Raw genomic sequence first — 13,583 nt, 5'->3', positions numbered from 1 at the left:
TTTTTGCTTATAGTACGGAAGTCACTCTGGAAACCATAAAAAGCGCATAATGGAAACGGCCACGATCCTGAAGAGGTGTGGGGAGTTAGGAGGAATGTCTCTTCTGTTTTGCACACCTTGCCTTGCTTTCGGCGGGCGGGCCAGGCAGCCCTTTAAAGGCTTTGCGTTCTGCGCGTCGCCTGCCCACGATGTGTTTTGCTGGAGACAATGCAGAAGTTGCGAAGTCGAGTGAGCCTGTGACAAAGAGAGAAGGTGCCGGGGAGAACGAACGGAGCAGGAACAGATTGGTGGAAGTGAGAAAGCAACGGGAGCTGAATCACGCCAGTTGTTTGCCGTGCACAAGACGGGGGCGGGAGATTTCATCGCACACCAAAAAAAAACCACAACCGCCTCAGAGTGCGTCTTAGTTCAGAGTAGCAATTGCATCCTTATGTTCTCGGGGAAAACAAAGTGTTGCTCCGAAGCCCTCAGCCTCTGGAAAAAGCTCGGCGATTAAATGATAATAACCCTCGCAAAAATAAGGCCACAGAAGAAGGCGCAAGACCACACACAAAAAAATAATGGGTGTGTGTGTGTGTCATTTTCAGGACCAGGGCAAGGATGAAGCCTTTGGGGGCCACATGCTGGTGGCATGTGTGTCCGGCAGCAAAAACGGCCTAAACGACACATAAATGACTCTGTAAAACTTACATTTTTCTAAACATCTCCATCTGGGCACAAGTGAGTGTTGTAAACAAAATCTGCCCCTTTCCCCTTATGGGGTATCCAAGAGCCCATATAGAGTCCTTACGTAGGTTTCCTATTGGTAGGAGAAAATAACAGAGGCCAACCAGAGAATATTGAGAAGCAAAGCAGCTAGTAAGCCTGAACTTTATTGATCTGTTGCAATAGGGTGCTCCCCTCACACGCTGGAAAGGAGGAGGAACCATAAACAAAGGTGTCCTTATATAGATATTTTAAATTGCCTTCCCTGGAGCTCAAGGCCACCCCTCCATACACCATACCTACATCACAGAAAGGGCAGTCTACAGCAGAAATCTGAGTGCTTTTTTACCTCCTGTCTGCCAGGTTACCTGTTTAATGGTCACTTGATTGGATTGCCTGGGGAGCCTGGCCAGTCTTTTGTAATGATAAATACTTAGTTCCTGAGCCAGGTCAGACTCACACCCTATTCATATCTTAAATGTGCCCTTAAGACAGGATTTGTGAAGGAAAAGACAATGGGGAGGCTTTTCAGTTTTCCTTTGACCTTGCAGAGGAATAATTGAGGTCAGTTTGGGAATCAAAAATGGTTTCAGGTTGGTCTTCCTGTGCTGATCTATGTACGTGCTTGGTTGGTAAACTTATGAAGATTTAGCTATGGTTTTTACCAGTAGTGATGTATGGAAGTGAGAGCTGGACCATAAAGAAGGCTGATTGCCAAAGAATTGATGCTTTTGAATTATGGTGCTGGAGGAAACTCTTGAGAGTCCCACGGACTGCAAGAAGATCAAACCTCTCCATTCTGAAGGAAATCAGCCCTGAGTGCTCACTGGAAGGACAGATCCTGAAGCTGAGGCTCCAATACTTTGGCCACCTCATGAGAAGAGAAGACTCCCTGGAAAAGACCCTGATGTTGGGAAAGATGGAGGGCACAAGGAGAAGGGGACGACAGAGGACGAGATGGCTGGACAGTGTTCTCGAAGCTACCAGCAGGAGTTTGACCAAACTGCGGGAGGCAGTGGAAGACAGGAGTGCCTGGCGTGCTTTGGTCCAGGGAGTCACGAAGAGTCGGACACGACTAAACGACTAAACAACAACAACATAGCGGAACCTGTGGCCCTCCAGCTGTTGCTGGTCTCCAGCTCCCATCAGCCAGTGTGGTGTAGTGGTTAAGAGCGGTAGACTCGTAATCTGGGGAACCGGGTTCGCGTCTCCGCTCCTCCACATGCAGCTGCTGGGTGACCTTGGGCTAGTCACACTTCTCTGAAGTCTCTCAGCCCCACTCACAGAGTGTTTGTTGTGGGGGAGGAAGGAAAAGGAGAATGTTAGCCACTTTGAGACTCCTTTGGGTAGTGATAAAGTGGGTTATCAAATCCAAACTCCTCCTCAGCCCCAGCGGACAGCATAGCTGGTGACCAGGGATGCTGGGAGTTGGAGTCCAGCGATATCTGCAGGCTCTCGCTTCTCCATCCCTGACACACAGCCATTCTGGGGTGTTCAGCCGTGGGAGAACGGTGACCACTACCGGATGGTGGTGGAATGGCAGCCACTTGAACCTTTCCCCCCAAGATTGCCAATCTTTCTTTCCTTGTTTTCTCTCCTCTCTTTGCTGCTTCCTTCCTTCCTCTCCCTCCCCACCCCACCCCGTCTGTTTGCCCTGCCTTGCCGAAATTAATTGATCTCATTAAGATATGCAAACGAGGCAGCAGCTGCAGTTTGCCTTTCCTGAGGAGTGCCGATTTCCCCCCATCCCGACTGCCACCACTTCATCGGCCTAATCTGGAGATCATATTTACCGCACGAGGATCGTGGGCCAAGCTTGCTTCTAGGAATCATAGGGAGTGGAAAGTGGGACCCCTAGAGGGCATCTAGACCAACCCCGACACGTGTAAACTAAGTCCAAACAGAACCCCCCATGATTTCACTAGAATTCTTTGGAGGTGTAGAAGGTTCCTTCCCCAATCCCAAAATGGGATAATGTGGGTTGGGGGAGACCAGTTCATAGCTTTTGGAGAGGAGAAGGAGGAGGTCCCTTTAGCTTCACACTCTACACAGAGGCCAGGGCTGGAAAAAGACTTGCCATTATGTCATTGCAATCTACTTTTTATCCTGCGTTGCAGTGGGTTGCGCTAGATGACCCCTGTCGTCCCTTCCAGCTCTTCTAAGATCTCACCCCTCTTCTAAAAATAAAATAAATAATAAAATTTTATTTATATCCCGCCCTCCCCAGCCGAAGCTGGGCTCAGAGCGGCTAACAACAATAAAAGTAACACAACATTCTAAAATCAATTCATTTTAAAATCAATTCAAAATCAAATTAATGGCAACCATTGGGCTAGAGTTCTGTGAGGATTACCAAAGGAGGGGGTCAGACTGTGCCTTGGCCAAAGGCCTGGTGGAACAGCTCTAAGGCAGAGTGGGGAACCTCTAGCTGAATCCAGCCCTCTATCTGGCCCCCAAGACTCTCCCCGGGCCATGCCCCCTCTCTATAAGTCACGTCATTCGCTGGCCCCACTCTATACCCCACCCACAAGGTCTGGGTCTCTGAACCACCTTGCCCCACCTTGGAAGCTTCCTTACAAGAAAGTGCCACCTTCAAGCTAGAAAAAGTACACCATATGTGCTCTGAGGAGTACCTTGCAGGATCTCTCCCACTCTGCTCCCCCCGCCAGTTTCCTCCCCACGACCACCCTGTGAGGTAGGGCAGGCTAAGGTAAAGGTAAAGGGACCCCTGACCATTAGGTCCAGTCGTGGCCGAATCTGGGGCTGTGGTGCTCATCTCACTTTATTGGCCGAGGGAGCCAGCGTACAGCTTCCGGGTCATGTGGCTAGCATGACTAAGCCGCTTCTGGCAAACCAGAGCAGCGCACGGAAACGCCGTTTACCTTCCCGCCGGAGCGGTACCTATTTATCTACTTGCACTTTGACGTGCTTCCGAACTGCTAGGTTGGCAGGAGCAGAGACCGAGCAATAGGAGCTCACCCCATCACAGGAATTTGAACCGCCAACCTTCTGATCGGCAAGTCCTAGGCTCTGTGGTTTAACCCACAGCGCCACCTGCTTCCCTAGGGCAGGCTAGGAGATAGCAATTAGCCTAGGGTCCCCTGCCTCCGCCGGAGAGCTTTGTGGCCATTTAGGGATTCAAAGTTGGGTCTTGCCGCTCTGCCCATCATTTCTTCCCAGCCCTGAGCTTCTGCGTCTGCAAGTGTCTGTAATTAGGCTGATTTGTCCCGAAAAATAATAGTGCAGAAGGCTTTGCTGCTCCTCTCACCTGAGCTACTCTGCCAGAAGCAGTCCATCTGTTCCATCCGTGTGGCTGATGGGTAATTATCTCCATGGCTGCTCCGAGGGAGGAGGAAGTGGTAATTAGATTCGGAATCTTTTCTGGGAAGCTGAGCTGAGTCACAGTTCAGGGTGCAAAGTGGCTGAGTCAGCAATTTGCATGATGGCCAGAGCAGAGGATGGACGGATGGACACCGCAGGGTCTGTAGTTAGGACCAGAGGTGTGGCTGTCTGGGGCCCGTGGGGAGGGCGGGTCAAAGGCCCATTACTATTTTTGCAGCAGGGAGGCTGTCTCCAGCATCCTAGAACCGCCCAACTGGCACGAAAGGGGAGCTTTTTAGCCACTGGGAAGAAGTCTTTGTTTACTGGCTGGGGCCAATCAGTCAAAGGATGTGAGTCAGGCACTGAGGACAGGCTCCTAGAGTCCCTCCGGAAATAGGAAAAATACTGATGTGTCGAGTTGTACTTCTGCCCCAGCATTTTGGAACATTGAAAAGACAAGGGGATTCAATTTCAAGAGAATGTGGAACGCAAGTTTTGTTAGGCGCAATGGAACCGTGCAGAAAACACAGCTCAAGTCACTCCTAAAGAAGGTATCGGAGCACTCCACAAATCATTTGCTCCTGTATGTGCATCGTACAGTTGTTGATTTGGCACCCCTAATTATTATTGTTTATGAGATTATTGTGTGATCCTAGCGGGGCGTGTGGCTGTGGCTATCATGTAGGGATCCAGCACTTTTGAATTTGCCACTGCACTGCTGGCTAGGACCGAAGAACAAGCCGGGTGTCAGGATCGAAGGACAAGTCAAGGATACAGTACAGTCATACCTCATGTTACGTTTGCTTCAGGTTGAGCTTTGTCAGGTTGTGTCCCGCAGCGACCCAGAAATACCAGAAAGGGTTACTTCTGGGTTTCGCCGCTCATGCATGCGCAGACGCGCAAAATGACGTCATGCGCAGAAGTAGTGAATCACAACCCGCGCAGACACGGGTTGCGATGTTCTGCTCATGTTGCAAATGGGCCTCCGGAACGGATCCTGTTCGCAACCAGAGGTACCACTGTAACGCACAAGAGCTCAGCAAGGTCTCGATGCCCAAGGGAGGCTCAGTTGGGACAAGGAAGCCATCTTTTGGGCCCCATCTGCACTATACTTTTTAGCACTTTTCATAGTACTCTAAACAGTCATGGCACCCCCCAAAGATTCCTGGGAAGTTTGTAGTTTGTTAAGGGTTCAGAGCGTCGTTAGGAGACTTTCACTACCCTCAACGAGCTACAATTTCCAGAGTGGCAAATAGGCAAAATTAGGCCACAACTTTTATTGGTTACAGCATGTGAGTAGTATTGGCTTAGGCACTGGATGAAACAGGAATACAAGACACCACCCCTCACAGCCCAGAGTCATATCAGGGTTAACAACCAATGGGAGGAGCCTGTTGATGCAAATACAACTGGAAGCTCCCCCGTGACATCACCGGGGTCGTGCCATGGCCCTAGCCACCAGCAGGGCATCGGACAGGATCCATGGCCGCCGGATTGCTTTAACGGAATACCCAAAAGAGGAGGGGTAGATGATGGCCCATATCCACTCCTCCAACACAGAACACATATTCCAATGCCTAACTGCCAATACCAGAAAATTGTGACGAATTGCTACGAGGTAGGCGAAAAACCAAGAGGCTGGTGCCAATTTGCCAAATTTGTCCTACCTGGCCCCTTGGGCAACCAAGGCAACTAACTGAAGTCCATAGCAAGGTCAATACGCAAAAAGAAGCTGACCTAAGAGGGAGGGAGGGCGGGAGATCCGAAGAAAGCAGTATCAGACTGGGAGCTGAGCGCTGCCCCGGCTGTTTAAATGCAGCCAGCCCCGCCCACCAGCTGGCCCTATTGGTTGGCTGGAAGACCTGGCCGTGGCAGCAGAAGCAATCAGGAGAAGGGAGATGAGCACGCCTCCCTGCCCCCCAGCGGGAAGCTGCTCCCGCTCACAACCCCTGCCCTCTGGGAGGAGGAGAGGCCTTCTTTGATAAAGGCCCGTCCTCCTGCGCTGTCTCCCCCCACCTTGAACTAAGAGGCTCCAGCTGCCTTTCCGCAAAGGGAAGGTGTCCATGGATCCCTGCCATCAAGCTCACACATTTGGTTGCCCTCCCTCCCTCTTTCTCGGGGTGTGATCCCACCTCACTATCAAGGTCTCGCTTTTCTGCCAAGATTCATAAACACTCGCTGCCTTGTTGAGCGACGCAGCCATCTGCCTGGGACCAGCCACACTGTCATCCTCACAAACCTTTTTTTTTCCAGTTATCTTTGCACAATTCTCTTTTTTAATAGAAAAGGACATGTAGCAGAAAGCCGATTTTCATCAAACTCATTTCCCTAGGAAGCTGCCTTAATACAGACCCAGACCATTGCTCCATCTAGGTCAGGGTTGCCTACACTGGTCGGCAGTAGCTCCGAGGTTTCAGGCAGGGAGTCTTTTCCCCCAGCCCTATCATTGGGGATGGAGCATGGGGGACGTCTCCACGATAAGCAGATGCTCTGTGAGCTGGAACTCAGCGTCTTGAGGGCCAAAGCTTCCATGCCGCTGTGTTCGATAATCTGTTCAAAACATAAAAGGTCAACACGCAACGCAAAGGGCTGTGTCACTCACCTGAGGCGACCGCTACCTTCTTTAACTCCCTTCTTCCTCGGCCTCTTCCCTGTTAAGAGAAAATGAGAGAGGCTGTTTTGAAGAATTACCACTGGTTTCCAGAGAATTATCCAAGCAGGGAGGATCAGAGGCAGATCCTCTTCACTAGAACCTCCGATTGCTCCAGAACCTCTGATTGCTCTGACTTTTTGTGCAGCTAACACACCTGAGAAACTGGAAGCATTCTTTGTTTGGCTACTTCAGTACTCTGGCATCAAACAACACACTCTCAGCAACTCACCAGAGTCTTTTGCAAGACAGAAGTTTAGGGCAGATCCTTCTGCAGCTCGGAGTCCACAAAGGGTTTTCATCCCAGCTGGGAAGTCCAGCCTGCAGCTGAATTCAAAGACCAGCATTGACTCAAGGTGGCCAGTTCACAGGATGCTGAAGAAAACCTAGTTATCTCTCCCGGCTTCTGCATTTCCTGACTAAAGGAAGCACTCTAAGAATAGCTTTAGAAATGCGTCTTTGGAGCATAGCTGTCAAGCGTCCCTTATTTGGCGGGACAGTCCCTTATCCCAGCATCATGTCCTGCTGCTGTCCCTTATTGATGATGTCCCTTAAATAAGCTACTGAAGGTAATGGGGCCCTTTCTATGTCCAGCTGTCCTTTGTCAATAACAAATTGTTGCTGCTTTTTTGTGTTGAATATGTGTTATATGGTAATTTATGGACCTAATAGGTATCTAAAGCCATTTGCACGCAAAAAAATATGTATTTCATGAAAGTAATTGTTGATCTCTTATTTTGGCTGCTGATCCCTTATTTTCGAGACTGCTGGTCCCTTATTTTCAAATCTGTAAGTTGACAGCTATGCTTTGGAGAGAAAGTAAGTTTAGGACTGATTGTTGGAGCGGGGCGTGAACGCAGCGCCAAGGAGAGGCAGAATCTGGTACTACAAGGTTGATCAGGATAGCCTGATCTGGCTACTTGCAACCTGATAGACTGTGCTGACCAGCAGAGGCTCTCCAGTTTTTCAGGCAAGGACTCTTTCCCCAGCCCTCCCTGGAGATGCCTGGGATTGAAGCCCGGACCTGCGGCCTGTGAAACAGTTGCTCCCCCACTGTGGCCTTTCTCCCAAAAAATGAAGCAAGATTCTAGTCCTCATGATTCTCATCTCATGATTTAATCGTCTAGCTCAGTACTTCCTACCCCGACTGGCAGCGGCTCTTTCTGCTCACAGATCCCAGCCTGGCTGTGGGTCTTCTGACATTTCTGTATTTTCAGGCAGGATGAACTTTGCCGCCTGAGCAGCAAATGCAGAAACCTTTCAAACAGGTCTCTCTCCAAAACCACCGGACCCTCACAGCAAGGAGAGGTGCTGGGCCCATTTCAGAACACTTGCTTGGCATGTAGAAGGTCCCAGGCTCAATCCCTGCTGGCATCTCCACAGCTGAGACCCTGGCAAGCAGCTGCCTGCCAGAGTAGGCAATACTGGCCAGCTAGCCTGATCTGGTAAAAGAAAACTTACTACGTCCCCTGTAAAGCAGGCGTGGGGGGGGGGGAATCCAGCCTGGGGGCCGCATTTCCTTCTGGGCAACCTCCGAAGGGCCGAGAGGCAAAAGTTCAATGGAGTTAAATGCGGCTTTTGTACAGTGTTGTAAACAAAATCTGCCCTTTTCCCTTATGGGGTATCCAAGAGCCCATATAGAGTCCTTACGTAGGTTCCCTATTGGTAGGAGAAAATAACAGAGGCCAACCAGAGAATATTGAGAAGCAAAGCAGCTAGTAAGCCTGATCTTTATTAAAACTGTTGCAACAGGGTGCTCCCTTCACACGCAGGAAAGGAGGAGGACCCAGAACAAAGGTGTGCCTCCCTTATATAGACATTTTAAATTGCCTTCCCTGGAGCTCAAGACCACCCCTCCATACATCATACACACATCACAGAAGGGGTGTAACCCAAGACCACCCCACACATACCAACATCACAGAAAAGGTGGTCTAAAACAGAAATTTGAATGTTGTTTTTCCTGTCTGCCAGGTTATCTGATTGCCTTTCCTGATAGTCTGTCACCCATTAAAATGCTGATTACTCAATTCCTGAGACAATGGGAAGACTCCCTGATCCCCTCCCTCATTGCAGAGAAAACATTTGGTCAGTTTGGGAATCAAAAATGGTTTCAGGTCGGTCTTCCTGTGCTGATGTATCTACGTGCTTGGTTGGTAAATTTATGAACATTTAATACATATCTAAGGTCAGTATAGTTAAAGCTATGGTTTTCCCAGTAGTGAGAGCTGGACCATAAAGAAGGCTGGTCGCCGAAGAATGGATGCTTTTGAATTATGGTGCTGGAGGAGACTCTTGAGAGTCCCATGGACTGCAAGAAGATCAAACTTCTCCATTCTGAAGGAACTCAGCCCTGAGTGCTCACTGGAAGGACAGATCCTGAAGCTGAGGCTCCAAGACTTTGTCCACCTCATGAGAAGAGAAGACTCCCTGGAAAAGACCCTGATGTTGGGAAAGACGGAGGGCACAAGGAGAAGGGGACAACAGAGGACAAGATGGTGGGACAGTGTTCTCGAAGCTACCAGCATGAGTTTGACCAAACTGTGGCAGTGGAAGACAGGAGTGCCTGGTGTCCATGGGGTCACAAAGAGTCGGACACGACTAAACGACTAAACAACAACAAGAAGAAGACCTTTAAATTCTTATCACAACAGTAGGCTAGTTTCTGCATGCAAAGAACGTCTGTCCTCCCTCCAGACAAGCAAAGATCAGAGTTCAAGGATGTTTTTCCATCCAGGCAAAGACACTCAAGAAGGATGTGAAGCAGGGCCAGTTAGGGGCATGGCCTGGGTTGAGGGGCGTGGCCTGAGGAGGAGTGTGGTGTGAGAAGAGTCCTGAGGCCTGTTCTGGCCAGGAACTCCAACCCTGCCCTGTTTTACAGCCATGGAGATATCCTTGTGGCTGTAACTCCGAAGGCCTCGGCCAACTGGCTGACAGCTCAGGATCTCTTCCTTGAAATGATCCAGGCCAGGCCTTGAGGTCTGTACGTTGTGCAGCAGACACGCAGACACACACACACACACACACACACACACACACACACTTTCCGTACACAACACCCCTCCTGCTTTGATACTCCTAATTAGGTTTCATGGATGAAAAACCATCACCCGTTCTCCCCTCTCTCCCCGCCTAATCCAAATCTTTGCTTGTTAAGTGCCTCTCAGAGACATCTGCTTATTCTCCAAAGTAACCTAATTCCCACCCACCCTCCAGCTCTGGCACCTGGCCCCGCCGTTAGGCGAGGTGGAGAAAGCGCCTTCAGATGGCACCATTTGGAGTTTTTCAGTTATTTCTGTTAACAATTTCTGATTGTACTAGGCCTGGGTGATGTGTCAATACATCGCCCAGGACCAGTTTGAGGGCCAGAGTGCAATGGTGCCTTTAAGGTAAAGGGACCCCTGACCATTAGGCCCAGTCGTGGCCAACTCTGGGGTTGCGGCGCTCATCTCGCTTTATTGGCCAAGGGAGCCGGCGTACAGCTTCCGGGTCATGTGGCCAGCATGACTAAGCCGCTTCTGGCGAACCAGAGCAGCACAGGGAAACGCCGTTTCCCTTCCCACCAGAGCGGTACCTATTTATCTACTTGCACTTTGGCATGCTTTCGAACTGCTAGGTTGGCAGGAGCAGGGACCGAGCAACAGGAGCTTACCCTGTCGCGGGGATTCGAACCGCCGACCTTAAAATCGACAAGTCCTAGGCTCTGTGGTTTAACCCACAGCGCCACCCGCATCCTCAATGGTGCCTTTACCCAGCGGTATATTGCAGGTGAAACCGCTGTTACTCCTGAATTCCTCTGCTTCTGGAGGGAGAAACCAGCTCCATCGGCCCTGGGGCTCTGGGATAAAATTGCTGTTGCTCCCGCCAAGACTGGGGCCAAGGCTGCTCATTCATTCCTCTGCACTCTGGGTGCTGGAGCAGGAAGAACAATGCACCACGATATCAGGATGTTTAGCTGGTTATGCATCATGTTATGGGGGGGGGGGACTGCTCCTTTTCCCTTATGGGGTATTCCAGACCCTGTATAGAGTCCTTAAGTGGGTTCCCTATCGGTAGGAGAAAATAACAGAGGCCAGCCAGAGAATATTGAGAAGCAAAGCAGCTAGTAAGCCTGATCTTTATTAAAACTGTTGCAACAGGGTCCCCACTCACCACACGCAGGAGGGAGGAGGAACCCAAAACCAAGGTGTGCAAGCCCTTATTATACACTTTTGAAATTGCCCACCCTGTAGCTCAAGATCACCCCCCAAAACATCATACATACCTCACAGAAGGAGGCGGCCTCCAGCAGAAATCCTGTCACTAATTGCTTTACCTGGGCAGCCTGGGCATTTTTTTGTGATGGTAAATATTTTAATTCCTGAATCCAGGTCACCGGTAAGACAGGTAAGCAAAAGACAATGGAGAGGCTTTCCTTGCAGAGAAATAGTTGATGTCAATTTGGGAGACTCAAAATGGTTTGGGAGAGTCAAAATGGCTTCAGGATTGCTCTCCTGTACTATTTCAGACACGTGGTTTATATACTTACGTAGGGGTTTGCCTTGTACATTTATGAACGTTTATTTTATATTTGGGACCTTAGAATTCTTAGAACAATTGCAATGTTGAAAAGTGGATATCGCCCAGCCCTAGATTTTGTGTGTGTGTGTCTGTGTATGCTCTGTTTATGCATGTTGCCAATTTTTATTTAACCTGCAATGTGGATAACGGCTAGAATATACGTCGGCGTGTGGTTTCACTTGCAGGTACTTGAAACCGGACGAAGACAAGAAATCCAAACACAAGACGGCGGTGAAGAAGAAAACACTCAACCCTGAATTCAATGAGGTAAAGTCGCTGTGGTTTCAGGTGTTTGTTACAGGTCTATGGGAGATGGAAAGGGCCCTAGATGGAGGGATGTAGGAGGGTGACACACTCTGACCATTGGTCCATCCAGCTCAACACTTTGGTCTCCAAAGTTTCAGACTGAGGACATCCCATCCCTAGTCTTGAAGCGGTGAAGGAATCAGGTCTGGAGTGCTGCTGTGGTGAGCTTAGCAACAAGCAAAATGCCAGGCTCCACATATTTTATTTCTTCCAGGGGTATGGGGGTATGGAACACTGGCAGCCCTTCAGATGCCACTAGACTACAACACCCATAATCCCTGGCCATTGGCCGTGCTGGCTGCTGGGAGTTGGAGTCCAACACCATCTGGAGGGCCACCATTTCTCCATCAGGGTGAAGGGGGCACTGCCCCACCAACCCATATCTGCTCTCAGCCAATACCCATCTGCATGCATTTCCACTTAAAACCAGTCCAGAGGGTTGGCACTGCATGTCAGATTCCTCCTACTTAGCAGATAGGAAAATGGGCACCAAGTGAAAATGAGTTGGCCCTTGCTTGACACTGACCTTAAGAACATAAGAGGAGACTGCTGCGTCAGACCAATGGCCAGCATCCTGTTCTCACAGTGGCCAGTGTTGTAAACAAAAATCTGCCCTTTTCCCCCTTATGGGGTATCCAAGAGCCCATATAGAGCCCTTACGTAGGTTCCCTGTTGGTAGGAGAGAATAACAAGGCCAACCAGAGAATATTGAGTAGCAGCTAGTAAGCCTGATCTTTATTGATCTGTTGCAACAGGGTCCTCACTCACCACACGCAGGAGGGAGGAGGAACCCGGAACAATGGCGCGCAAGGCCTTAGATAGACATTTTGAATTCCCTGCCCTGGAGCTCAAGGCCACCCCTCCATACATCATACATACATCACAGAAAAGGCGGCCCACAGCAGAAATCTGAGTGACTTGTTTATCTCGTCTGACACAGGTTACCTGTTTAATGGTCACTTGACTGGATTGCCTGAGGAGCCTGGCCATCCTTTTGTAATGATAAATACTTAGTTCCTGGGCCAGGTCACAGGCTCACACCCTATTCATATCTTAAATGTGCCCTTAAGACAGGATTTGTGAGGAAAGAAGCAATGGGGAGGTTTCCCACTCTGACCTTGCAGAGAAATATTTGAGGTTTGGAAATCAAAAATGGTTCCAGGTCGGTCTTCCTGTGCTGATCTATGTACGTGCTTGGTTGGTACACTTATCAACATTTCACATATATCTAAGACCTCAAAATTCCTATCACACCAGCCAGATGCCCCTATGGGAAACCCACAAGCAGGATTCAAGCACAAGAGAACTTTCCCCTCCTGTGGTTTCCAGCAACTGGTATTCAGAAGGATTGCTGCCTCTGACCGTGGCAGCAGAGCAGAGCCACCGTGGCTAGTAGGCAGCAATAGCCTTCTCCTCCATGAATTTGTCTGATCCTCTTTTAAAGCCACTTAGGTTGGTGGTCATCACTACCTCCTTGTGGGAGGGAGTTCCACAGATTAACTATGTGCTGCATGAAGAGGACTGTCTATTCTGTGCCCTGATTCTTCCAACATTCAGCTTCATTGGGTGTTCCCAAGTTCTAGCATTACGAAGGATAGAAAAATAAAATAAAATTATCCACTTTTTCAATTCCATGCGTAATTTTAGAAACTTCTGTCAGGTTGACTCTTACTCACCTTGTCTCTAAACTAAAAAGTCCCCAGCACTCTGGTGCCGCCTCCTGTTTGGGCTCCCAGACTTTTGCACTATCAGCCCCAATTGGCACCAACCAGCAACCCCTGCAAACTGCAATTTCTCCAGTGCACCACCAAGTTTGCAGCTCTGGTTCATTGAAAGAGTGCTGGACGATTGGAGTGAGAAGTTTGGAAACACATCCTGAATACAAGTTTATTCCCTTTCCGCTGCAGGAATTTTGCTACGAGATTAAGCACGGTGACTTGGCGAAGAAGACCTTAGAGGTGACAGTGTGGGACTATGACATTGGCAAATCAAACGACTTTATTGGTGAGTCTGAGGTTCCCAAGGGAGGCCTGCAAAGCTT

General features: G+C 49.5%; 1 protein-coding gene across 1 annotated transcript in view; it reads left to right on the top strand.

The window, feature by feature from the left end:
• Positions 1-13,583, top strand: part of DOC2B (double C2 domain beta) — a 123,882-nt gene that overhangs the window by 105,405 nt on the left and 4,894 nt on the right. Inside the window, exons 7-8 of the mRNA XM_083480064.1 lie at positions 11,422-11,503; positions 13,450-13,546. Of these exons, the coding sequence (XP_083336190.1) occupies positions 11,422-11,503; positions 13,450-13,546 (179 nt within the window). The remainder of the gene's footprint in view (positions 1-11,421; positions 11,504-13,449; positions 13,547-13,583) is intronic.

This window comes from Podarcis liolepis (genome assembly GCF_965112155.1).
Source record: "Podarcis liolepis genome assembly, chromosome: 16".
Classification (NCBI taxonomy): domain Eukaryota; kingdom Metazoa; phylum Chordata; class Lepidosauria; order Squamata; family Lacertidae; genus Podarcis; species Podarcis liolepis.
Note: the sequence above shows the minus strand (reverse complement) of the source record. Positions and strands in the feature narration are given on the sequence as shown.